The following is a 25,118-nucleotide window of genomic DNA, read 5'->3' on the forward strand; positions in this document are numbered from 1 at the left end:
AAGTCAGGCTGGCGGAAAAGAACATCTTTTTCCTTAAAAAGTCCAGCCTTTTGGATTCTGTGTTCAGGGGTGCAGTAGGAAATGCCAGGATTTACACAGGATGTAGAGACCTGGACAACCAAGCTCTCTGGTTTAGAGTGCTGGGTGAGTACATTCGGGTCTCACCGGGTGGGGCCGTGGCAACTGGCAATCACCCAATTCACAGGCACCCCATTGCTGGGTTTGGCCAGGTTTGGATCACGCCCTCGGAAGGACATCAGAGAGGGCTTCACTGAATGGGAGTAGCGGTTCTTAGGGCGTTCTGAGGGTAGCACCTCTGTCAAAACATTAGACTTCACTGTCACAGAAGGCAGTCCCTCCGTACCAACATCACAAAAGAAGCTCCCTCCTCCATAGGCACGCTAGGGGGAGAAAGCTTACCACTATCTTGAGAAGTGTCCAGTCCACTGGTTTCACCCAGTTCCCCACACCAGTCCATATTAGTATCTTCATAGGGATGGTATTCTTCAGGGTCCAGTGATCCCTCACATTGCTCCTAAAGTCCTAGCCCATAGGAATAAGTCCTAGGCTCCCACCTGGAAGGCATGGTTCTGGTCGGTGCCAGAAACGGATACGATTGACCCCCCTTCGGCTCCATATCTGAGTCAGGGATCAGAATGGCAGCAATGTATTGGGGCCGGGGAAGGTCAAGATGATATGACCGGTGCTAAACTGGATCTAGGAAAGGATAATTTGGACCCAGCTGGAGCCAGGGCTAGAGCTGCTGGTACATAACCAGAAGGGGTCCCTGCTGACTCCTTGGGGCCCGAAGCCGCACCGAAGGAATGGGCCCACCCAAATAAGGAGCGCATAGCCTCATCAAACTTTTATTGGGCAGCAGTTGCTCTAGCTCCTGGAAATTTGGGGAGGAGTGGAGTCGGCCTAGGCGCAGACTCAACCGCTGAAGCCAGGCCTTGGATGTTGATGCTGCCTCGTCTCGTCAGCTGATGGATGACGAGAAGTCAAAGATATTTCAACTCCTTCTTCTTCTTGTGCCTGGACTTATCCAAGTGGCCCAATGAATTGAAATGGGAAAACGATCACGGACTTCGCAACCGCTTCTAGGACCTTCCTCTCGACTGGGACCGCTCCCTCAAGGCCTTTGGATTCATGGCACGGCAGTCAGAACACAACTTCTGGTCATGGTTGCGCTCCAAGCAGCAAAAAGCAAACCAGGTGCGGGTCTGTCACTGGCATTGTTCAGTGACAGACGCAGCAGGGCTTGAAGCTGGTCTTCTTGGTGGACACTTCTGCCACGCCAGAAGGAAAACGTACAAAAAAATTTAACAAAACATTGACAAAAGCTCAGTCAAAAAGTGACTGAAGGGGTAGCTCTACTCTCGGATCAGCGCTGGCTGCTGCTGAAAGAAAAGAACTGAGATCAGCGCACCTCTATAGGTGCTGCGGACGTCAATTCCAGAATGAACAACGCACATGGAGCTGATCAACGCCGCATAGTAGCACAAAGAAGTGCTGTTCATGAAAAATCTTCCAGATCCAGTCTGATGCTTGGAGAAATTCTAACGTAAGGAATCTGCAGCTAGAAGTCTTTATCAGAAGTACATATTCAATATGCTTTGAAAAAAGTGTGGTGTTTAAGGTCTACTTATGGGGAATATGAATATTTATGGTGTGCTGAATTCACTGCATACTAGATTGGCTGTAGAGAACACAAGAACAGTGAAAGAGTAGAGCGAGACAATTTATAAATTTGAGGATTCTGCCAAGTGTGAGGCTGCATATTCAGAACGACAGGGCACTATCAGGTGTTATGATGGTACTGCACACTTGCCCGATGATGAGGAGGGAGCTCAACAACTCAGATATCACAGCAGCTGGGGAATAATTGACTAAGTGGGAGAGGCTGATAATAATGCAATTTTTCGGACTACTACTGCAAGATGTATTTGAAAAAGAATGGGTGCTCCCAGCCCAAATTAAGCACGACCTGGACTAAACAGAATTACCACAGATTGACGGAAAGAAATCACAGCACCTGAATGGGCCACAATCAGGAAAAAAATAAACACAGCAATATCAGACGTGCAGAGACAAATCTTCAGGCCCTGAAGGACTGACCTGTCAATTCCGCATGAATTACAGACTCTGGTCACTTGATGGCTGTTCCTGCTTAAAGCAGAAGCTTTAGAAAATTTCACATTACCACAAATGACGGGTGTAGGAAAGTACCATCTTGCCTGGCATGTTACCCCCATTTTCACTGTATGTATGTATGTTTTAGACCCTGTGTCAATGGGATCCTGCTAGGCAGGACCCCAGTGCTCATAGTATGTGCCCTGTATGTGTTATCTGTGTGGTGTCTAACTGTATCACTGAGGCTCTGCTAACCAGAACCTCAGTGTTTATGCTCTCTCTGCTTTCTAAATTTGTCACTGCAGGCTAGTGACTAAATTTACCAATTCTCCTTGGCACACTGGTACACCCATATAATTCCCTTGTATATGGTACTTAGGTACCCAGTGTATTGGGGTTCCAGGAGTTCCCTATGCGCTGCAGCATTTCTTTTGCCACCCATAGGGAGCTCAGACAATTCTTACACAGGCCTGCCACTGCAGCCAGAGTGAACTAACGTCCACGTTATTTCACAGCCATTTTTCACTGCACATAAGTAACTTATAAGTCACCTATATGTCTAACCCTCACTTGGTGAAGGTTGGGTGCCAAGTTACTTAGTGTCTGGGCTCCCTGGTACTAGCCAGGGTGCCCCCACATCATTCAGGGCAATTTCCCCGGACTTTGTGAGTGCGGGGACACCATTACACGTGTGCACTATACATAGGTCACTACCTATGTATAGCGTCACAATGGTAACTCCGAACATGGCCATGTAACATGTCTAGGATCATGGAATTGTCACCCCAATACCATTCTGGTATTGGGGAAACAATTCCATGATCCCCCGGGTCCCTAGCACAGAATCCGGCTGCTGCCAAACTGCCTTTCCGGGGTTTCTACTGCAGCTGCTGCCAACCCCTCAGACAGGATTCTGCCATCCTGGGGTGCAGGCAACCCTGGCCCAGGAAGGCAGAACAAAGGATTTCCTCTGAGAGAGGGTGTTACACCCTCTTCCTTTGGAAATAGGTGTGAAGGGCTGGGCAGGAGAAGACTCCCCCAGCCTCTGGAAATGCTTTGATGGGCACAGATGGTGCCCATCTCTGCATAAGCCAGTCTACACCAGTTCAGGGATCCCCCAGCCCTGCTCTGGCACAAAACTGGACAAAGGAAAGGGGAGTGACTACTCCCCTGACCAGTACCTCCCAGGGGAAGTGCCCAGAGCTCCCCCAGTGTGTCCCAGACCTCTGCCATCTTGGAAACAGAGGTGTTGGGGGCATACTGGACTGCTCTGAGTGGCCAGTGCCAGCAGGTGACGTCAGAGACCCCCTCTGATAGGCTCTTACCTTTCTTGGTAGCTAATCCTCCTTTCTTAGTAGCAATTTTCTGGCTATTTAGGGTCTCTCCTCTGGGGTATTCTTCAGATAACGAATGCAACAGCTCACCAGAGTTCCTCTGCACTTCCCTCTTCGACTTCTACCAAGGATCGACCGCTGACTCCTCCAGGACGCCTGCAAAACTGCAACAAAGTAGCAAGACGACTACCAGCAGCATTGTAACGCCTAATCCTGCCGGCTTTCTCAACTGTTTCCTGGTGGTGCATGCTCTGGGGGGTCACCTACCTTCACCCTGCACTGGAAGCCAAGAAGAAGTCTCCCGTGGGTCAACGGAATCTTCCCCCTGCTAACGCAGGCCCCAAAAGACTGCATCACCGGTCCTCTGGGTCCCCTCTCATCCTGACGAGTGTGGTCCCTGGAACACAGGAACTCTATCCAAGTGACTCTCACAGTCCAGTGATCCTTCAGTCCAAGTTTGGTGGAGGTAAGTCCTTGCCTCCCCACGCTAGACTGCAAACCTGTGTACTGCGTGATTTGCAGCTGCTCCGGCTCCTGTGCACTCCTCCAACGATTCCTTCGTGCACAGCCTAGTCTGGGTCCCCAACACTTCGTCCTACAGTGCTCAACCCTCTGAGTTGACCTCCGACGTCGTGGGACCCTCCTTTGTGACTTTGAGCCAGCTCCGGTTCACAAATCTTTAAGTGCCTGTTCGGGTACTTCTGCAGGTGCTGCCTGCTTCTGTGGGGGCTCTCTGAGTTGCTGAGCACCCCCTCTGTCTCCTCCTCCAAGGGGCGACATCCTGGTCCTTCCTGGTCCCCAGCGGCACCCAAAAACCTCTACCACGACCCTTGCAGCTAGCAAGGCTTGTTTGCGGTATTTTTGCATGGGAACATGTCTGCAACCTTCAGCACACTGTGGGACATCTTCCATCCAAAGGAGAGGTTCCTAGCTCTCTTTGTTGTTTCAGAATCCTAAGCTTCTTCCATCTGGAGGCAGCTTCCTTGCACCTTCATCTGGGGTTTCCTGGGCTCCTGCCCCCCCGGACACTATCGCAACTCTTAGACTTGGTCGCCTTGCCTTGCAGGTCCTCAGGTCCAGGAATCCGTCTTCAGTGCTTTGATGGTGTTTGTGGTTCTTGCAGAATCCCCCTATCACGACTATTGTGTCCTTCTGGGGTAGTAGGTGTACTTTACTCCCACTTTTCAGGGTCTTGGGGTGGGGTGTCTTGGACACCCTGACTGTTTTCTTACAGTCCCAGCGACCTTCTACAAGCTCCCATAGGTCTGGGGTCCATTTGTGATTCGCATTCAACTTTTTGAGTATATGGTTTGTGTTGCCCCTAGACCTATGTTCACCTATTGTATCCTATTGTAATTCTACACTGTTTGCATTACTTTTCTTACTATTACTTACCTGTTTTGGGTTTGTGTACATATAACTTGTGTATATTACTTACCTTCTTACTGAGGGTACTCACTGAGATACTTTTTTTTTTTTAAATATATTTTTATTGTTAACAATTACTGCCTTACAAATATATATCATGTTATAACATAACCGTGTTCTCACCACATTCACAGATATCATTGTTATTGGCACAGATTATTTTTACCGTTTTGAAAGTATTACACCATGTTATTCATATTAACTGTGACTCTTGATAGAGCTACTTCAGATTTGGTGCGCCGATCCCGCTTATCTACTTTTTTCCCTGAATGTGTGTGTCGTAGAATGATTTAAGTTTTGTGACTACAGGGCAGGCTTAACTTGTGTTAAACCAAAATTAAACATTAAACTTAAACTTGTTGGCACCGTGTAGAGTAAGTAACTACATTCGCTGGAGTTTGTCATGCTTGGGCTTCACTTGTGAGTGGGATATTTTTCAACGCATACTCCCTACATGCTCTGTTGGGCGGGCTGCCTTCTGTACCCCATGTATGTCTGCCTTCCAGGGCTCCCGGTTAAGTTCGGCTGTCATTACTGTACTGGTTCCACACCTGGTCTTGCTGATCCACTAATAGGACACTCTCTAGTGGGCCTGAGGTCTGCCCCCCCCTTCTTCCTGACTACCTAGGTCTCTATTTTGCTGGCTCCTCCGTAGGTGCTCCCGTCTCCCTCATTGTGTCTTCCCAGCTTGTCACTATGACCTCCCATTCTGGAGCTATTGGGTTTTGACGCAGGCCTCTCGCCTCCTCCCTCCTCAGAGCCTGCAGTTCAGCCCTGGACCATTTCGACATGTCTCGTTTCCACTCGGCCAGCAGGGGTCGTCCCGGGGCCTTCCACCCTTTTGTGATCAGCCTCCTGTAAAGGACTAGAGCCAAGTCCAGAAACTGCCCTCCCACCTTCCCCCGTGGATGTCCCCTCCCAAGACCCAGCAGGCACGCAACGGGAGTCGGGGACAGGGAAATCTAAAATAATCTCGATAGGTCAGCCATTACTGCCCCCCAGCTCAGCTGAATCTCCGGACAGTCCCATACCATGTGGTCATAGTCAGTGTCAGCAACCTCGCATCTCGGGCATACTCTAGGGGTTCCGCCATATATTAGCGTCAGTCGACGAGGTGTGAGGTACGTCCTATGGAGGTAATTATATTGGATATATCGCAACCGTGTGTTACGGGCGACCCCCCGGGGCAGGGCAACGCCCTGTTCCACTCTGCGTCTGAGAGTTCTCTACCCAATGTTCTTCCCCATCTCTCCCTCAGTGGGCATAGCGGTTCCAACCCATCCTCAACTTGGACCCAATACAATTTAGTAATTAAGTGGGCCTCCTCGCCCACAGTCAGCAGAAGATGTAACGCCTTATGAGTAGTGGGCTCAGCGTTAATCGTGTCCCAGTGCTTTTTCAGGGTGTGTTCCAGCTGACGGAATAGCAAGAACTGTCCCCGGGGGACCCCTCCGTCTATAAGATCATTGAAGGACTTCAGCACCCCCTCACTGAACAGTCAGCTATTGTCTCTACTCCCGCTCTCTTCCATGGTCCCAGTCCCGAGCTCCCCGGAATGTCCCCACCTGGTTCGAGCGCAATAACCGATAATGGTAGCGCTGGGGAGTACGGCGGGCCAACACCGACCCTTTTTGCGCATCTCTTCCAGCACGACATCGCTACTCTTGTCATCAGGCTATCCGTACGGAGGACGATCTTCCTGTTTATCATACGTGCAATGATCCGATTTGTATCAACTACTTCATGGGTGGTGCACCTGCCTAACTGTCCTCTACCGGCGAATCACCCGGCTATCCATTGTAATTGGGACGCCAGGTAGTAAGATTCAAAATCTGGGGCACCCAGTCCGCCCAGGTTGGTTGGTCTGCTGAGAGTTGATAGCAATGTGCATTTGCGGCCGTTGTCCCATATCAGCTCTCTCAGTAGGGTATTCAACTCGTGGAACCATGCCGAGGGGATCTGCAGGGGTAAGATAGCGAAGAAGTAAAGGAGGCGGGGAGCATGATTATTTTAGACAGTGCTATCCTGGCCATAATCTTTAGTTTCAGGGATCGCCAGAACCCAACGGAAGCTCGCAAGGAGCGGAGTGCTCTACCTAGGTTACCCTCCTGAAGGTCTGCCATGTCATGGAATACTTGTATACCCAGATACTTGAAGGTGCGTGGGGCCCAGTTCACATCCTCCGGGCAGGTTGTAGGGCGTTCATAGTTCGGCTTTATGGGGAACATGAATGTTTTGCCTCGGTTGAGGCGGAGTCCAGACAGCGCCCCAAAGTCTTCCAAATTCCTCAAATCCCATGGGATACCAACCTCCCCGTCCCTAATATATATAAGCACATCGTCCGCGTATAGCGATATGACGTGCTCAACGTGTCCCCACTCCACTCCTAGACCCACCCCATCCCTGCGCATCCAAGCGGCCAGGGGCTCAATGGCCAGTGCAAATAGGAGGGGGGACAGGGGGCATCCTTGTCTTGTTCTCCTGTAAACTGGATAGGTGTCAGATATTGTCCTGCCCGTCTTTACTCTCGCCAGAGGGGATGCATACAACAAGTCCACCTATTTTACCCAACTCTCACCCATTACCATTCGCAGCATCACTGCCCTCAGGTAATCCCATCTGATTGAATCAAAGGCCTTTTCGAAGTCTACCGCTAGTAACACTCCCGCTGGGGGCTTCACTTTGTTGGGCATGTGTAGAATAGCAAAGAGTCGTCTTAGGTTTAGGGAGGTGTTACGATCCGGGACAAAACCGTTTTGGTCCTGTCTAAGTTTGCTGCCTATCTTAGTTGTCACTGCACCTTGTAGCGGAGGTGTGGATCTATCCAAGTCCACATCTATTACACTATTGAAATCTCCCCAACCAGAAGCTCCCCCCTCTGTTGGCGGGTGAGGTGACTTGATAACCGTGACATAAAAGGGGCCTGATCCTGATTGGGAGCATATATACAGCTCAGGACTATCGGGGTGCCATGCAACTTCCCTTCCAGGATCACGAACGTTCCTTTGCTGTCTATATTGGATGAATCTACATCAAGGGGGACCCTTGCTCGTACCCATATCATTGCTCCCCTTGCGTATGCTGAATATTCCGTGGCGTACACCTGCCCTCTTCATCTACGTCTTAGTTTTTCCGCTTCTCCCGCTGCTAAGTGGGTTTCCTTTAGCATTGCAATTTGTATGCCTCTCCTTTTAAGGTATGATAATATTCTATTCTGTTTGGCCGGGGTGCCCATCGCCTGATATTCAATGTTAGTAAATTGTATTCTGCCATTTTGGTTAATACGGCCATTGGTGTCTATCCCATTCTACCCCAGATGACGGTCCCCCATTGCAATCCATCGGATTTCTGATGTGTTTTAACTCCATCTCTCACGGTGCCAACCTAACAAAAAATTGCATTTCCCAACTACCCCTCCCCAGGGCGCCTCTCGAACAGTAGGTAGCACATAAACTTGTGCAACAGTGCATCTCATTCAAACTTTTAACTACAGTTCAATTCAACAAGCGAGATTCCAATTGGGGGGGTAGGCCATGCTTGGAGGGGCCTCTTGTATGATTGTTTCTCACTGCCTCAGGGCTCACTCGTAATTTTAGTTATTAAAGGTCGTCTGCTGACCGCGGGGTTACCTCCGGGGCCCTCCCCGAGCAGCCCGAGCCCCCGGCTGAGGTGTCATCCAATTCGCCTACAGAACATTCCAGGGGGGACCCCTCTCCGCTCACTCGAGCCGCTGCCTCCCGCGCCGCTTTCCTGCTTTTTTCCTTTTGTTTCTGAGTCTGCGCCAGGCGAGGACGACCCCGGGCGCACCGCCCACCAGGGCCCGATGAGATCCGCTCTCATTTGATCCTCCGCTCACCTGTCGAGCTGGTTGAGTTCCACGGGCCTCTAGCCACTCCCACGCTTCTTCGAGGGATTGAAAGAATGTGGTTTTGCTGTCACACATCACTTTCAGTCTGGCTGGATAGAGCAAAGAGTACTGGATCCCTCCCTCTCTTAGGGCCCTCTTAACTGCCATGTATGAGGCACGTTTAATTTGGACCTCCAATGTGAAATCCGGGAACAGTGTCACCTCGCCATTCGCTACCTTGAATGGGCCCGCTTCCCTTGCTCTCTGCAGTAGAATGTCTCTGTCCCTGTAGTGTAGCAACCTAGCGATCACCCCTCTGGGCAGTCGGCCCGGAGCGAGAGGCCTCGATGGTACTCGGTGAGCTCGTTCCAGTGTAATGTAAGGGGTTAAGCGGTCCGGTGCTACAACTGTGCTCAACCATTTCTCGAGGAAATCCACCATATTAGTTCCTTCAACCCCCTCTGGGAGGCCCACCACTCATACATTGCCCCGCCGGTTTCTCCCTTCTGCATCTTCTGCTCTTTGTTCTAGACGTGCTACTCTGCCCGTGAGGCTTGTCACCTCGGCCTGTAGGTCTTTTTGGTTTGGTACTATCTCCGACAGCGAATTCTCCGTCTCTTTAACTCTGTCCGATAGTTTGTGGTGGTCTGCCCTCAGGAGCCCAGCTTCAACCGCCACCTGATTGATGTTGTGTTGTAGCATTGTCTTTGTATCTTCGATGGCCCCTAATATTTTGTCCAGCGTGTCCTGTACATTAAGTTGCGGCAGGTCTCGTAAGTCCCCACCTCTGCGCTCGGAGGGCATTATATTGTCCATGGTTCTGGACCTGTGTCAGTTCTTGGGGGACATTGAGTGTTTGAGGGGCCGCTCCTCTGGAGACAATGCGTGGTTCAGATTATTCTTACAATCACGTTGTTTCCTGTAGCCTCTACCGCTAGGCCCGTTCTGGCCAACAAATTGTTCACGGTGAGCCTCAGGGCAGTCAAAGGTTATTTTTACACTTGGTCGCTGGCTTCCGGCGCACCCAGGGCGCGCCCCACCGGGGCGGGTGGCTCTTTACTGTATGAACCCGGGCGTTCGCTGTCTTCATGCACATGCTGTTATACACCGAACCCTGAGCCCCTTTATTCACTCCATCTATGCCCGCCGGGCGAAATCCTGTTCCAGGCTCCGAGGTGAGGTCCCAGTTCCTTCTTTTATCTTCTTTCACTAGGTAGTTTCCTACAGGATGGCCTGAGCGCCCCTACCAATATGCCCCAGATTACGGCACGGGCGTACCCCCCCATCAGACCAGCACTTCGGGGTCCCCGCTCACCGGGAGGGTGTCGCCACCTTATTGTTACTTTGTGCTGCTAGAGTTGCCCTCCACTCCTCGCTCCTTAAGGGGTCACTCCCCAGGTTCTGACTTGCCTCGTTGCCTGATGCAGGCACCCCTGGTGCTCTTACCGGTGCTCATGAAATTCCTTGGAGCCCTTCTGTCTTTTCAGTGGTTCAGCGATTCCAAACCCATGCTCCCCAGTGCCTGGCAGGGCCCTGGTTATTCCTCCTCTTCTTGGGGAGTTGTCAGCTCCCCCTCCCCATGTGATGGGGGATCCACTTCCTCTCCCCATGTGGGGGGGGGGGCACAAGCTTGCATCGGCTGCATCTCCCAGGCTCTCAGTTTTGACTGCGATTTGCCGCAGGCACTCCCAATGTGGCCCAGGCTCACGCTTTAGGGCACAGATAGGGCTTAGCGACCCATCCCCTGGTCCCCACAGGTCCCACACCGAGGTGCAGGCATTGGTTGTCCCTGAGGCCGGCTCGATATGAACGGATGTTTTTAAGCCCCTCGGGAGCGAGGGGATTATGCGTGCGCCATCTTCGGCTTCCTGGCCATGCCCCTACTCACTGAGATACTTGTGGCATATTGTGATAAAAATAAAGTATCTTTATTTTTAGTAACTCTGTGTATTGTGTTTTCTTATGATATTGTGGTATATGATATAAGTGGTACAGTAGGAGCTTTGCATGTCTCCTAGTTCAGCCTAATTTGCCATAGCTACTTTATATCAGCCTAAGCTGCTAGAAACACCTCTATTCTAGTAATAAGGGATAACTGGACCTGGCACAGGGTGTAAGTACCACAAGGTGTTGCGTGGGCTCTCATTATCCTAAATGAGACTACTGGATTTCTAGGCAGCAGGATCGATAACGGTGTGGGGGACTGAGTCTGACCCATGTGTAAGGAACTCTGTCACCCTAAATCCGTTTTTTGCTCCGGCTAACTAGCAGTGCCTCATTTTTCCCACGAGGAAGAAATTATTTGGCAGCCGAGCGCATGACATCTTTGGAACTTCTCAGGGAAGTCATGGTCACTCCGATCCAAACCAACTCTCTCATTTACAATATGATCTCATATACAAATGACAAAGACAGTATAAGTTTTATATAATGTTTTAATAAAATGACTGTATTTTAGATATTTGGCGTGAGCCTCGATAACCAGAACAATACAACACAGTAGGATTGAAATAGTCACCAGGAGAGTAAAACATAAGAACAAATCTATCATAGTGCCTAACAGTTTCTACTCTTCCTCTGCTTGTTCTATTTTAAAGCACAGCATGTTAAGCTTCTAGCTTGCCTTTCAGAATCACTGGGGAGACATCAGCCCTCATACCTGAGCAAAGGCCTGTGATCTTGATTCAGCATCTGCAACGGGGCAGTCAGCGCCTAGTTGTGGTTCCCTGGTCGGAATCTCCCTCTTGCATGTATTGGGACAAGGAAGTGATTTTATAACTAACATGTCATCGTGATCACAAAATGTCCCTACGCAGGAATGCCAAATCTAAACTCCTACCACGTCTATCGGCAATGTACCAGACTGTATCCTTGACTGAAGCACAGAGTGAATATGTTATGGAGAACTCCAGTGCTGAAGTAGGCAAAACAGTGTGATATGAATAAAAAACAACACCGTAGAACTGGCTATTTGAAAAATAACAGTACGAAGCCTAATAAAAAGCATTTAGAGCAAAGTGCACAGAGGCTCTAAGATGTCAGCAAATGAATAAAATATATTCAGGGCAAAGTGCACAAAGGCCTAAAGCCTGAAGCTAATGCGCAAAGAATACGTAAAACTAACCACACTACAAAGGTACCCACTATAAGCCAGGCCAGCCTCCTACAAAGGGCGAGGCTCTGAAAAAACTACTACATAAACTAGGCAAACCTGTTGATCTATGTTGCCCTTATAAGCCATTATTGTTGTTTTGTTTTTAACTGTAAAATACTATGCAAGTTCTGGCTAATAAGCTGGCTCCCACAGTTATCACAGTTGGTATTGCTGAATGAGTCAGGTTTTGGCTTGAACACTTAAACTCTAATAACTTGAGGGTACCTGCAACACTCATCTAGGTCTAGCCAGATAGCAAAGCAGTGGTTGCTACATTACCTATCTCAAAAAGCATTTAACTCAGCCAGCGGTGTGGCTATTCCCACTTAAGGTATTAGAATGGGAGAAGGAAGCTATTTCTATTCGCAGGGTCAGTTGTTATACACGAACCCTGAGCCTGAGTTAGAAACAATACACTAGTATTGCATCGTTTTACCCTTCCTCAAGGTTGTGCTAGGGCTGCTATTATATGCTCTGTATAGCAGGTCATAAGCATGCCTCCCACATGAAAAGCATACACATAGGGGGTAGCAACGTTTAAGGCCACACAACATTTTGAATATGTATGAATAAATTATATTGCTGCATGTTCAATAGTATGATAAATCTTCTGCTCATTCAATAAAGGCAATGCTCTGATTAACACATATTAAAGTAAGCACAAACTGTTACCCTTGATAAACCACACAGAAATTGTGGGGCAGGAACATACATTTTTAATGTTGTGACAATAATTGCAATACAGGAGGATAAATACCAGCAGACATTTAGAGATGCTCCTCCAAAACAATCACTTTGTTTTGTACAGAAAAGACTTGAGCTGCCTGTGGCCAAATGGATTAATCTGCAGATCGCTTGCTGGGACGGACTTCAAGGCTTAAGATGGCTTGTGCTGCCTAGATGTTAGTACCTGTTTGTTAACACATCCATGTGAAAGCAGGTACAGCTTATTCGCAGGACTGTGTCTGCATGCCTCAGTTTGGTCTGGTGGAGGGTCTGCCACAGGGGAGGCAGAAGCAATTGAGTCAACCATATAAAAAAAACAAGGTTAGCAGCCCCAGATGTCAACCTTTCCTACTGCAAAGGTGTAGGGTTCTTAAACGTAGTTCAGCGGCAGATAAACGTTGTTGTGAAAAGAAGTTTTATTTAAGTCCTTCAAACAGCACAACGGCGAATCCACCCTTGTCTCCACGTGTCAGTGAAACAAGCTGCCAGAACTGGAACCTCCCACAGAATCCCCATTCCCACATTCTACTACAATAGTAAACCTGCGTCAACGCTATCCTAACACAATATTCTGCCCGCGTGAATGCTAGACACAACAATAGGCCAGGTCAAGCCTTGAGGGGTGAAATTAACGTGTGGAGTAGGATCGTGTGTCCATGGAATTGGCTTGCAAAACAGGCTGGCTTACAAGCGGCATATTATCTAGTCAGCCCTCTGTAGATGTTCCCAGGGTACCTATCCCGCCAGAGAAGGGGCAAAAATAACTCATGACTAAACGGGGCATCAGGATGATCGTAAACTTGCTAGAGAAGGATACGTACATGCAGGGCCAGCTTTAGGACTGGTGGCGCCCTGTGCGACAGTTTATTGTGGCGCACCCCACCCCATGACCTCCTCCTCGGTTTCACTCACTACCGCCCAGCAAATGTGCCCCTCATCTCTCCATCACTCCCCTTTCACATACATTCATGTGTTTTAAAGCACTTGTAAAGGCTGGCTTAACTAATCCAGTCAGCTAGCAACATTAAATATAGGGGCATATTTAAGAGTGGCATTCTAACGCCACATCAGCATCATTTTTTTACACAAATGTGTCGTTGGAAGGCCAAAAACTCTGTGCCATATTTACAAAGTGGTGCAATGTATGCACTGCGCCACTCTGTATCCCTTTGCGCTACATTATTTCTGCGCCAGGCATAAAGTATGCAAAGGTGGCATTCCCCTGTTAGGGAGGGCCAAAAAAATGGTGCAAAGAAATCTGACAGATTTCTTTGCGTCATTTTTTCCAGAACTTTTAACTCCTGCTCAGAGAAGGCATTAAAAGGAGGCGTATGTTGGTTACAATGGGCTTCTGGGTGCTTTGCAGGATTAGCATCAACATTTTTTACGCTAATCCTACAAAGCGCCGGACTAGCATAAAAAATTCTGACACTAGTCTCCTAACTTCTGCCATGTTGCGTCATATTTTAAATACGGCGCACACATGGTGGTTTTAGGGGAGCGCTAAGGTGCACAAGAAAAGGGGTGCAGCACTCTGTGCAGCTCCACTTTTTTCAAATATGCCCCATAGAGCATATTTAAGAGCCCATAGTGCCATTCTAACGCCTCATTAGTGTTCTTTTTTTAAGCTAATGTGGCATTAGAAGGCCAAAAATGCTGCCCCATATTTACAAAGTGGCGCAATGCAGGCATTGTGCCACTTTGTAACCCTTTGTGCTACATTATGCCTGCTCCAGGCATAATGTATGCAAAGTGGGCACCCTCTTGCTAGGGGGGCCCAAAAAAATGGTGCAAAGAAATCTGACAGATTTCTTTGCGTCATTTTTTTCCAGCACTTTTAACGCCTGCCCAGAGCAGGCATTAAAAGGAGGATTCCATTGGTTACAGTGGGCCTCTGGGTGCTTTGCAGATTTAGCGTCCAATTTTTTTATGCTAATCCTGCAAAGCGCCGGACTAGCATAAAAAATTCTGATGCTAGTCCCCTAGCTACCACAATGGTGCACCGGATTATGAAGCACACATGGTGGCGTTAGGGGGGGTGCTAAAGGGCACAAGAAAAGTGGCGCAGCACTGTGTGCAGTGCCACTTTTTTCAAATATGCCTCATAGGGCACTGCTTAATTTGTAAATAAAAAGGTGCCGGTGCCCAAAGCCCTCCTCTTAAACACGCGATTGCTGCAATTAAATGTGTGAACACGGAAAACAGAGGCAGCGTAATCCTGAAGCCATCTTGGGCCTCTTCAATCCATTTACAGGCACTCCCTGCCCCTTCAGCTCACTCTTGAGGATTTCTGCTTTTTCCCATTGTGACGCTTTTCCATTTTTCTCTTTCTCTGTCTTTCACATATATGTATTTTTCGCGCAGTAAATGCTTGAGGCAGGAAAAATAAGTGCCGGCCCTCAAAAATAAGTTGCCGTGCTCCGCACAGGAAACAACAAGCACAAATTGAGCACTGCCATAGAGGCATATTTAAGAGCCCCTAGTGTCTTTCTAATGCCACATTAGTGTAATTTGTTTTTACACTAATGTGGTATTAGAATGCCAAAAACGCTGCACCATATTTACAAAGAGGCGCAATGCATACATTGGGCCACCCCTTTGCGCTACATTATGCCTGCGCCAGGCATAATGTATGCAAAGGGGGCATTTACCCGTTAGCGAGACAAAAAAATGACGCAAAGAATCTGTTAGATTTCTTTGCGTCATTTTTTTCCGGCACTTTTAACGCCTGCTCAGAGCAGGCATTAAAAGAAGGCTTCCATTGGTTACAATGGGCCTCTGGGTGCTTTGCAAGATTAGCGTGATCATTTATGGCGCTAAGCCTGCAAAGCGCCGGACTAGGATAAAAAATTCTCACGCTAGTCCCCTAACTACTGCCATGGTGCACCGTATTTTAAATATGACGCACACATGGTGGTGTTAGGGGTGCGCTAAGGTGCAAGAAAAGTAGCGCTGCACTGTGTACCACTCCGACCGCCATGGGATTATGACCCTGCCTACTGCCATGGTTTTTGTGGTGTTCGTAACGCCACGAAAACCATGGCAGTAGGCCCTATTAGTGACAGGGAATTCCTTCCCTGTCACTGATAGGAACCCCCCACCTGCCCCACCTCTCCAGACACCCCCTCACCCATCACCTCTCCTGTCACACCCCCACCCTCGACATCCACGCCTCCCCAATCACACAAACACACACACGCAGACACACTCATTCACACATACATACATGTATGCATTCTTCCAGTCACACACACATCTGCACACACTTTAAAAAAAGCACGCAGACATGCATACCTGTTTCCATACATACACGCACTCACACTTCCATACATTCACGCACGCAATCAACACTAAACACACACCCGCATTCATGCACACACTCACACATACATGCACACACCCCCACACACACACCTAACAGCCACCTCCCCTGTCGAAGACCTGACTTACCTGGATCCAGGGGGTCTTCCGGCAGGAGACGGGACGGGGCGCTGCTACCGCCAGCGGTGCCCGCCAGCAGAACACCACCAAGCCGTATTATTTGACATAATACGTCTGCCGGTGGTCTACTCGCTTGGCGCTGCTGGTGGTAGCAGCGCCACCTGACCGCCATCAGCCAGTATGGCCACAGCTGGATTTCCGCCCTTCTTGTGGGGGAAATCCAGCTGTGGTCATATTATGGCACACGGATGGTAGCCTCGGTGACCGTCTATTGGCGGCCATCGCTGCAGCGGTAGACGGTTTTTACCGCCGATGTTATAATGAGGGCCGTGATGTTGTTGGAGTGAAAGTTAGAAAATGCATAAATAGGAAGATGTCATGGCAGAAGTTGTCACGCATAGCACAATAAAGCTTAAACACATACAAGATTAAAACCAATAGGTGTTAGCACCTTCTGTGGTGCATACCTAACCCCAAAAAGATTTGTTTTTAAACAATGCGCCCCATAAAACCACCATAAAACCTTTAATTAACCCATTAGTTTGTCTCCTCACCGTCTAAGAAGCCTTGCTGGTGACCACAGAGTATGCTTTCTACTTCATCCTCTACATGGACAACATTACTAACGCACATGTGCATACTTGTTTACCTGCTGATGGTCTCCAATTAAGATAAGGTGCTCACAATCAGAGCTAAGTGTTGTCACAATATGAGATTCTAGTACTTCGGCTGCTTCTTCAACAATTACAATTTTGGGCCGGATTTCCTGAAGAACCTTCCTATATTTGGCAGCACCTAAAAAAAGAAAACATTAAATATATCCTTAAGGTGAAAGGGACAGCACTAAGAAATACAGCAACCTCACTTATCAGGCTTCTCCCTCTGTTCACATAGTTGGCCACATTTACATTTATGTTCAAAATGTAACAAACGATTGGGCTAACACAAAATCTCTACACATTTTCTTCACATATGCATATTTTTCCTTGTGTACGATTCTCTGTAGTGGAGTGGTCATAAGGTTCACAATAACGTTAACCATTACAATAAATTACTATCATGCTTCTTCAGGCACATGTAAATTAATTATATACACTAAAGCATATTTAATATCTATCTTTCTATCTATTTATCTAACAGATAGATGTTTTTGCAATACATGACACATATTTGCCACTTAGACAACTCAATTTCCCTATATCTGATCGCGTGTGCCCGCTTCCCCAGTGTTGGAGTCTAAAATTTAGTAATGCTTTTAGTGGCCCAGATGTCAGCATTAGGTTTTATTTATATTCATGTTTTAAAAAGCCTAACCTAGAGAAAGCTGCACTGACAGGTATTTTAAAAGTGCTCACGTTTTATTTTGTGGCAGACACCAATGTGCCAACCACAATGACAATGTGCTAACAAAATTAAAGTAATGTTGAAGTATATTTTATACATTAGAGTTACTGTTACTAGTGAAATAAATTGATTTGTAATGATTAATGTGTTTCATTAGTATAAGGTTAGATGCAAAGAAAGAAATGCACCTCTCATATTTAATGTGATGCTTTAACAAAGTTTGCAATTATTTATGAAATGTTTTTACATATTCTGATGATGTATTATTAATGCTGAATTTATGAGTTTGCATATTATGTGTGTTTTATTAATCGCAATATTAATGCATTATATTTCTTGTGTTAGCACAAGTTGAAGACTTTGTTTTTGCAGTCATGTAAAAATGATGATCATTTCTTTCTCTAACATGAATTTTTCCATTAGGTTGTTTCTCATGAATAATACATGAACCTGATTCTGCAACATTTAGGACTGTGGACTGAAAGCTAAAAGTTGATACTGTTAACCTGAACATTCTCATGATAACTGTTGAAATCGTCTTACACCCTTGAAACTGATGCAAGGTAAAGGCTACAGGGAGTGCAGAATCCTGCCAGCATTGAAGACTTAGTAAAGGTGAAGAGAGAATAAGTCTGGAAATTGAGGCACAACATTGGAAGTCACTACTGAAAGGCCACTGTGGTGTTTGCGATCTGGTGAAGCAATCTGATGTGGTTGTGGGACGTGTGTAAGGTCCGGTGTCAGTTGGAACACATTTGCATTTCGAGTCTGCTGTTGGAAGCCAGTACGCCCACTCAATTTTTGAAAGAGAGCCGAGTGTTTAAAAAACATGCTCTACTCACTATCAAAAAGAGCCTGTTCATGTGTGTAATGGCATCCAGTGGACAACTTGTTTCTCTAATGCAAGAAGTCCTAACACCAAATAAAAACAACCCTGATATGTATGTGTGTGTGTGTGTCTGTGTGTGTGTGTGTGTGTGTGTGTGTGTGTGTGTGTATGAAGAGAGACACAGCGGCCATCTTGGGTGACTGGTGGGTTTCTCATTCACTACTATAGACTGCAGATTACAATACTGACTCAAGCAGTGTTGACCTTATTGGGACAGATTATCTTTATCTCTAGTGATTTGCACTCAACTGCATTTTAAAAAAAAGTAACCCCTTTGTGTTTTTTTACTTCTGTGACTGGCCCACCACATTGTTGAAGTGCCTGTCACATTCAGCGATTGGCACACCTCATGTTAAAAAGAGCTTCTCACAGTCGGTGTTAAGCACACCCCATTTACAAATGTGTCTGACTCAAGTCGGTGACTGGCACACCTCATTGTAGAAATGCCTACCAAAGTAAATGGTTGGCACATCTCTTGGACAAAACTGCACGGTACGGTTGGTGATTGTTACACAACTTAGATTCAATAAGACTCTTATTGCATTTCAGGTAAAACACTGGAGACTAACACATTCAACATGCTATCGTATGGGGGACAAAATTATAAGTGATCTGTTAAAATTCTAATAGACCCTAACACAAATATATTTAATAATGAAACTGAATTTTGGTAAATTGAAGTATTTTTGTAATAGCTACTTCTTTTAGAGAGGTAGCCAACATATAGTCAACATGCAGAATAAAACCCCTACTCCTTTCTTCTTATGTAGTCCTGATGAACCGACCATCAAAAAGCAAAAGTGGAAGAAACTCTTTGCGAATTATGCAAGAGTGTGTGGTACAAATTTAAGAGCAGCTGTAAATATTCCTTTTTAGTGCACTGTTTAGGTGGTAGGTGGTGAGGCGGAGTACTAGAAAACTTGCCTGAGCTAAGCACTGCTGACCAGAGACCCTTGAATGAATATGAAATTTGTATTCTGAAACTAGATCAACATTATCTTCCAGGAGTAAGAACCATCATGTAAAGATGTTATTTTGGGTAGAGGGAGCAAGCGCAGGGTGAGTCTGTGGAAGATTTTGTGAATAGTTTTAGGAAATCGGCATCCAGTTGTAAATTTAGAGGAACAACAGAAGAAAGATAAGGGGATCAATTTGTTTTGAAATATGCAAGTGATAAAGAAAGAGAAAAGTTGTGGTTGAAGGATGAACCACCTTTGGAAGAGGTGAAAGCAATTGCCAAATGTGCTGAGCACATGGTCAAGTGTGTTGATGAGTTAAGCAGTGATAAAAATAAGATGAAGGAAAGTAACTCAAAGGTAGACGAAATAGTCAAGTCAAAAACAAAAATACTACTGTTTAAAAATGTAATAAATCCACAAATAAATCCACACGTTTTAGAAGGTAGAAATGTACAAGAATTTAAAGGCACATGCTTTGGGTGTTGGGAAACAGGTCAAAACGTCAATGTAATCAACTGTCCTACAGAACAAGCTATTTGTAATATATGTAGTAAGAAGGGTAATTTCTCCAAATGCTGTAGAAGTAAGATACAGAAAGAGGTGTATTAAGAAGTAAAGGAGATTGTATTTCAGGTGGATGGTGTAAAGACTGAAAACATCCATCACATAACGTGTGAATTGAGATGATTGAAATAGAGATGAAGTTTGATTTATGTTCACATCTCACAATGATCTCCAAGAACACCTTTGACACATATTTCAAGGATAAGGTGAAATTGTGTAAAATACACAATTCCCCGGTGGGTTATGGTGGGGTACCCATAAAATGTTTGAGTATTTTACAGCTTGCATTGAACTTGGGGGAAGAATTATGGCTGGGAAGGTGTGTACTGTCAAAAGAGGAGATGCTTTACTGGGGTGGCCACACCCGCATTTGTTGGGAGTCATGTTAAATCCCAATGCCCTTACCTCAAGTGCAAAAAAATAGATGAAACTATGATACATTTGAAGAGGAATCTAGGGGTGTATTCCGGGATGAGTTGGGGTGTCTTAAAGGGTACAAACATCACATAAAGTTGAAGGGTGGGGCGAAACCTGTGGCTGCCAGAGTGAGAAGAATACCTTTGAATGAACAAGTTGGGGAACAGAAAAAAAATGAAAGTTTGATTGATTTGAAATGATTGAACCAGTCGAGGCAAATAAATGGTTGGCTCCCATTGTGGTAGCTAAAAAAGCTAATGGGTAGATTTGTTTGAGCCTGCATCTGCAAGCACTTTATAGGAAGGTTACCATTGATAGGTTCCCTCTTCCCAATATTGATCAAATCATTTCTACATTAGCAGGTACTAAGTTCTTCATAGCTTTTGATTTAGCTTATGCATATTGTAAAACCGAGCTAGACAAATCTTCACAATAATTGACTGCATTTATCAAACCTGCAGGAACTTTCACATTTTGAGGATCTTATTTGGTTTAGTCTCTGCGGCCTCTGTATTTCAAAGAATAATGTCAACTGTACTTAAGGGATTTATTGAAGTAAGATGTTATCAAGATGATCTATTGATTTGTGGATGTACAAGGAAGGAGCATCATTCAAGAGTGCGTATAGTTCTGGAGAAGTTGAGAGCCATTTGGTTATGGTCTCTGTGTCCTCTGTATATCAAAGAATCATGTTAACTGTACTTAAGGGAGCTATGATAGTAAGTTGTTATCAAAGTCTTCTATTGATTTTTGTATGTACAAAGGAGGAGCATCATTCAAGAGTGCATATATTTCTGGAGAAGTTGAGGAAAGCAGGCTTAACATTCAGAAAAGACAAGTGTAATTATGTGTTCAAGTCAATAATCTGGGACATTGTATTTCAGGTCAGGGTGTGTTTCCAAAAAACAGAGTTAGCTGAAGCCGTTGTAACAAAGTGGAACTGGTTTCCTTTCTAGGTATAGTAGTGAGAGAGTGTAGTTTAACTAACATATATTAAAATGAAGTGCTCATGTTAATGCTTAATGGTGTTGCATAGAAAATTACAATAATAGTGTTTTTGCTTAAACGTGCACTTGAATTATGACTATAATGTGTGTTTGGCTACAATGTATACGCAAACTAATAAATCATAAATAGAATCATTAATGCTATGGTTAATCAAGGTATATTAACGATTATGATATTGCATTTATATAAAAAATCTCATAGGCCTTAAGTTAGCATGAGCTGTGGGTTTTAGCTGCCTAGCTCTCATATTAAAAGCATTTTTCTGTTTTTCAGCGTGCTGACTCGCAAAGGGCCATGATCCTGCAAAATTTTCTTTTTTCTTCAGCTTAATGTATCAGTACAATTCCTGTTCTCATCCACATGCTTGCTGCTTTAGTATTAGTTTATACACAAAGTTGAAACAAATGTAGATTAAAGTAATGTACAAGGACGTTTAAACCATGGACAAAGAAACTCATGACTCGAGAAGACGTGCCAAGCTGTGAAGTAACCTCCGGATGTGCCACCTCCAAAAATGTAAATTGTGAAGACCAATCAAAGTGTTATGAATTATCGTGGGTGACAATTAGAATTACCTAATGTATAATTTGATAGGCTAAAGATAGTGGGGAATAGCAAATGTCCAATAGAATTTTGGGGGAAGGTATTACAAAAAAGGGATAAAAACCCATGTCACAAAAGGGTCGAGAGAACTAGGTAGGGAATGCTATTGATTTTATCCAGAAACTCTGTTACTCTGTTTGGTGACTTTGAGACTTATTTAAAACCATCCTCACCCATAGACTGCCCCTATACCCTTCTCCTCCTTATGAGGGCAGTGTCCCCTGTCCTTTAGACAAAGTTTAGACTGATGGCGTTTTGACTGATGTCCTGAAGACGAAGACTGATCCTGAGTGCTGACCTAATCCTTGGAGGGTAATTATGACAATGCAATTTGTAATTTGTCTGTTTGCTTTTCCTTTCTAGGTACCAACTGCTCATTTTGACAGAGACCGTAGTTAGATGTTTTCTAAATTTGTGTTCTAAAATTGTTTTTGCATGAAGCCCAACATGCTGATGCTAATTAGTGGTTAGGACAGGAGTTCACTTCAACTGACGCAAATAGACAAATGACTGACGTTACGCTATGCTGAACTGAGACATATATGACATTTATTGTATTCTGCTCTATGTTCATGCCATGCTATGTTCTTATGTTTGTGATTCTTGCATTAATGAAATCTTATCACAGTTGCCATATTGTGACTATGCTCTTATGCTTCCTGGTATTGAGATTAACTCTTCTACTCGTAGATTGTAATCAATAGGGAATAAAAATGATAAAATTCTATCAAAAGGTGTGGTTATTCATGACTGAAAGGTCATGGTTGCGTCGACAATTTGATTAATGTCTTCATCTAAAGTAAAATGCATTGTGGTGGTAAATATTGATGACATTATCGATATATTGCTTGACATATTGATCAGTTATCTCGTCCTACGGTGTCTCACCACTGGGTCACAAGAATCATTGGCCTAAAACGAGTCCTAATGTGTATAAATTTAACATAGAAGGACGTGTTACCAGTTCTGGTAGCAGAGTGACGGTTTTGGCCCTTGGGGGCCCTAGGACGGAGAATCATTGTTTAATTTGCTTTTCTGTGATAATGCAAATTGGAGGTATGATGGGTTTCTAAGTTCACCATGACTTTCCCGGGATCTCGGAGCCTGCCTAAGTGAGTTGGGGATGTTCTCAGCACCATAATGTGTGTGGTTTAGGGTTTTTGCGCTTGCTTAGCTTATGCCTTTTGCAGGTGATTGTGAAATTTGTGTGTATCTAGGCCAAGTAAATGTTGTTTTAGTAGGAGTGGGTGTACTCCGCAGTATGAGAGTAGGGAAGTCGGCGTACTTCATATGAGTGTGGCGCTTGGTGCTCAAAATTATCCATGTGGTTGGTTGTTTATGTACGGACCTGTTGTGGTCTAAGACTCCGGAGTATGTTGACAAGTGTAGGAGACACTTGGATTTATGTTGTAATCTGTGCGGTTTAATAGGTCAATCGGGTGTGGTTGACAAGTCAAGTTTGAGTTGAAATGTACGTGAGAAACCTTCGATGGAGATTTGGTAAGTTCTAAAGTGCACTAGGACAAGCTATTGACAAGTCGAGAGTAGAATTTGCGGGTCGAATTCTGCTTGCGTATGCGGGAACTGATAAGGAGAAAGTAGCGGCCGAGGCTTCAAGTGAAATCTCTGTAAGGTTCTGAAGCGAATGTGTTTACCCTTCCTGTAGTAAACTGGCAGATTTGTGTTGTCATTTAAGGTGCTCGCAATAATTTGCATTAGTTTGTGTGGATTCAGTGAGGAGCGGACGAGCCGCAAGACTTTGTCAGCTGCAGTGTGTGTGAGTGTGACGTCACTGGTGCCGCGCTGAGATAGGTCAGTTGTCGAGAGGGGTCACGCACGGATTGGCTGCCATCCGTGACAGGCAATAGGTTGAGAAAGGTGGGTGAAGAGTGTCCTGGGAACTAAGTCACTTCAGATTAAAATACAAATAAGAGAAAATCGCAAAATGAATTTTGTCAAGGCATTTAAAAGTGCTATGAAAGGAGACGCATATATTGTAGCAACTGATGGGGAGCCTACACCACCCGAGGGTACTCCAGTTTATATAGTCATGGAAGAAAAAGGTGTTGCGCCTTGTTTATGGATGAAGCAGTAGCGCAAATTAACAGAAAGAGGGATGTTTAGCATTCCCAGAACATGGGATGTCAATACAAGGGTGCTAGAGAATTTGAAGTAGATGTTAAGCGTACAGAAACCACCCCTGAGGCCAGCTCAGTATGAAGCTTTAGCGGTCTGGGATCTAATGGCTCCTAAACAGAGGCAAGAAACGTTTCAGAGAAGACTGAGAAGGGCAGAAAAATCTTATGCAGAGGCTAGATGGGATAACGAGAGTAAAATGTGGAGAAGGGGAATTGTTGACGGATTAAAATTGTTCCCAGCGATAGCACAGGGAGAAGAGACACAGGGAAAGAAAGCCTCCTGTAAGACAGATAAAGACTCGAACAAATCTAAAGAAAATAAAAGACCTTGGGAAGAGGAAGATGATTCAGACAATGAGGAATTTATGGACAGATTATTACATGATCGCCCGTCACCTTATGCGGTGAGCGACAGTGCTCCAAGCACTAGCATGGATCCTGGGAACCAGACGCAGGAAAAGGGAGTTGCTGATACGGTACAGACTAGTGATACAGCTTCGATCCAGAATGGTGTCAGTGTACCCACTGCACCAGACATACCGATACAGTTGCAACCTCCACCGCAGATACAGAGAATCTATCCAGACGTCCCAGTACTTGAGACTACTACAAATCTGATAGTGCCGCCAGACCGGATATACACGAAATCAAAGTTAGTGCAGATTGAGTCAACTCCAAAATTACTGTCCCAACCGCAGCCACAGCTGATACCAGGATACAACCCAGTAGCTGGTCGACCATTAGTACCTGTCCCGGGAAGCTTGGAACAGACCTATGGAGTTACTGCTCCACAGAGTCTGGGACCAGGTCAGACACCTGCTGCCATATCGTTACCAATTACTGTCGGTCCACCAGTGCCATTGTATGTGCAGGGCAAAACTGGCATATGTGACCAGGGGGTAATGACTCAAGATGTGATAAGAGGAGGGTCCATGGGAACACCCCAGATAATGGCCCCAGGAGAACAAGCAGTTGAACAGTTGAGGTCTTTAATGGACCTTAGCCCAGTGGGAGCACCCATAGAAGCAATGCGTCAAGCAGGGCTAGGGGTTTTAACCCCTCAGACAATGAGTACAAACACCTCACATTCACCGATGATACATGCAGGGAACATTCCACTGCAGGGTTTCACA

At 45.7% G+C, this 25,118-nt stretch overlaps 1 protein-coding gene across 3 annotated transcripts in view; it reads right to left on the reverse strand.

Annotated features, from left to right (window-relative positions):
- Nucleotides 1-25,118, reverse strand: part of LOC138280126 (NFX1-type zinc finger-containing protein 1-like) — a 1,298,750-nt gene that overhangs the window by 302,740 nt on the left and 970,892 nt on the right. For all 3 annotated transcript variants that reach the window (XM_069219456.1, XM_069219457.1, XM_069219458.1), the window contains one exon: nt 16,713-16,858. In XM_069219456.1, coding sequence (XP_069075557.1) covers nt 16,713-16,858 — 146 coding nt within the window. The remainder of the gene's footprint in view (nt 1-16,712; nt 16,859-25,118) is intronic.

Source organism: Pleurodeles waltl, chromosome 2_2 (assembly GCF_031143425.1).
Source record: "Pleurodeles waltl isolate 20211129_DDA chromosome 2_2, aPleWal1.hap1.20221129, whole genome shotgun sequence".
Lineage (NCBI taxonomy): Eukaryota > Metazoa > Chordata > Amphibia > Caudata > Salamandridae > Pleurodeles > Pleurodeles waltl.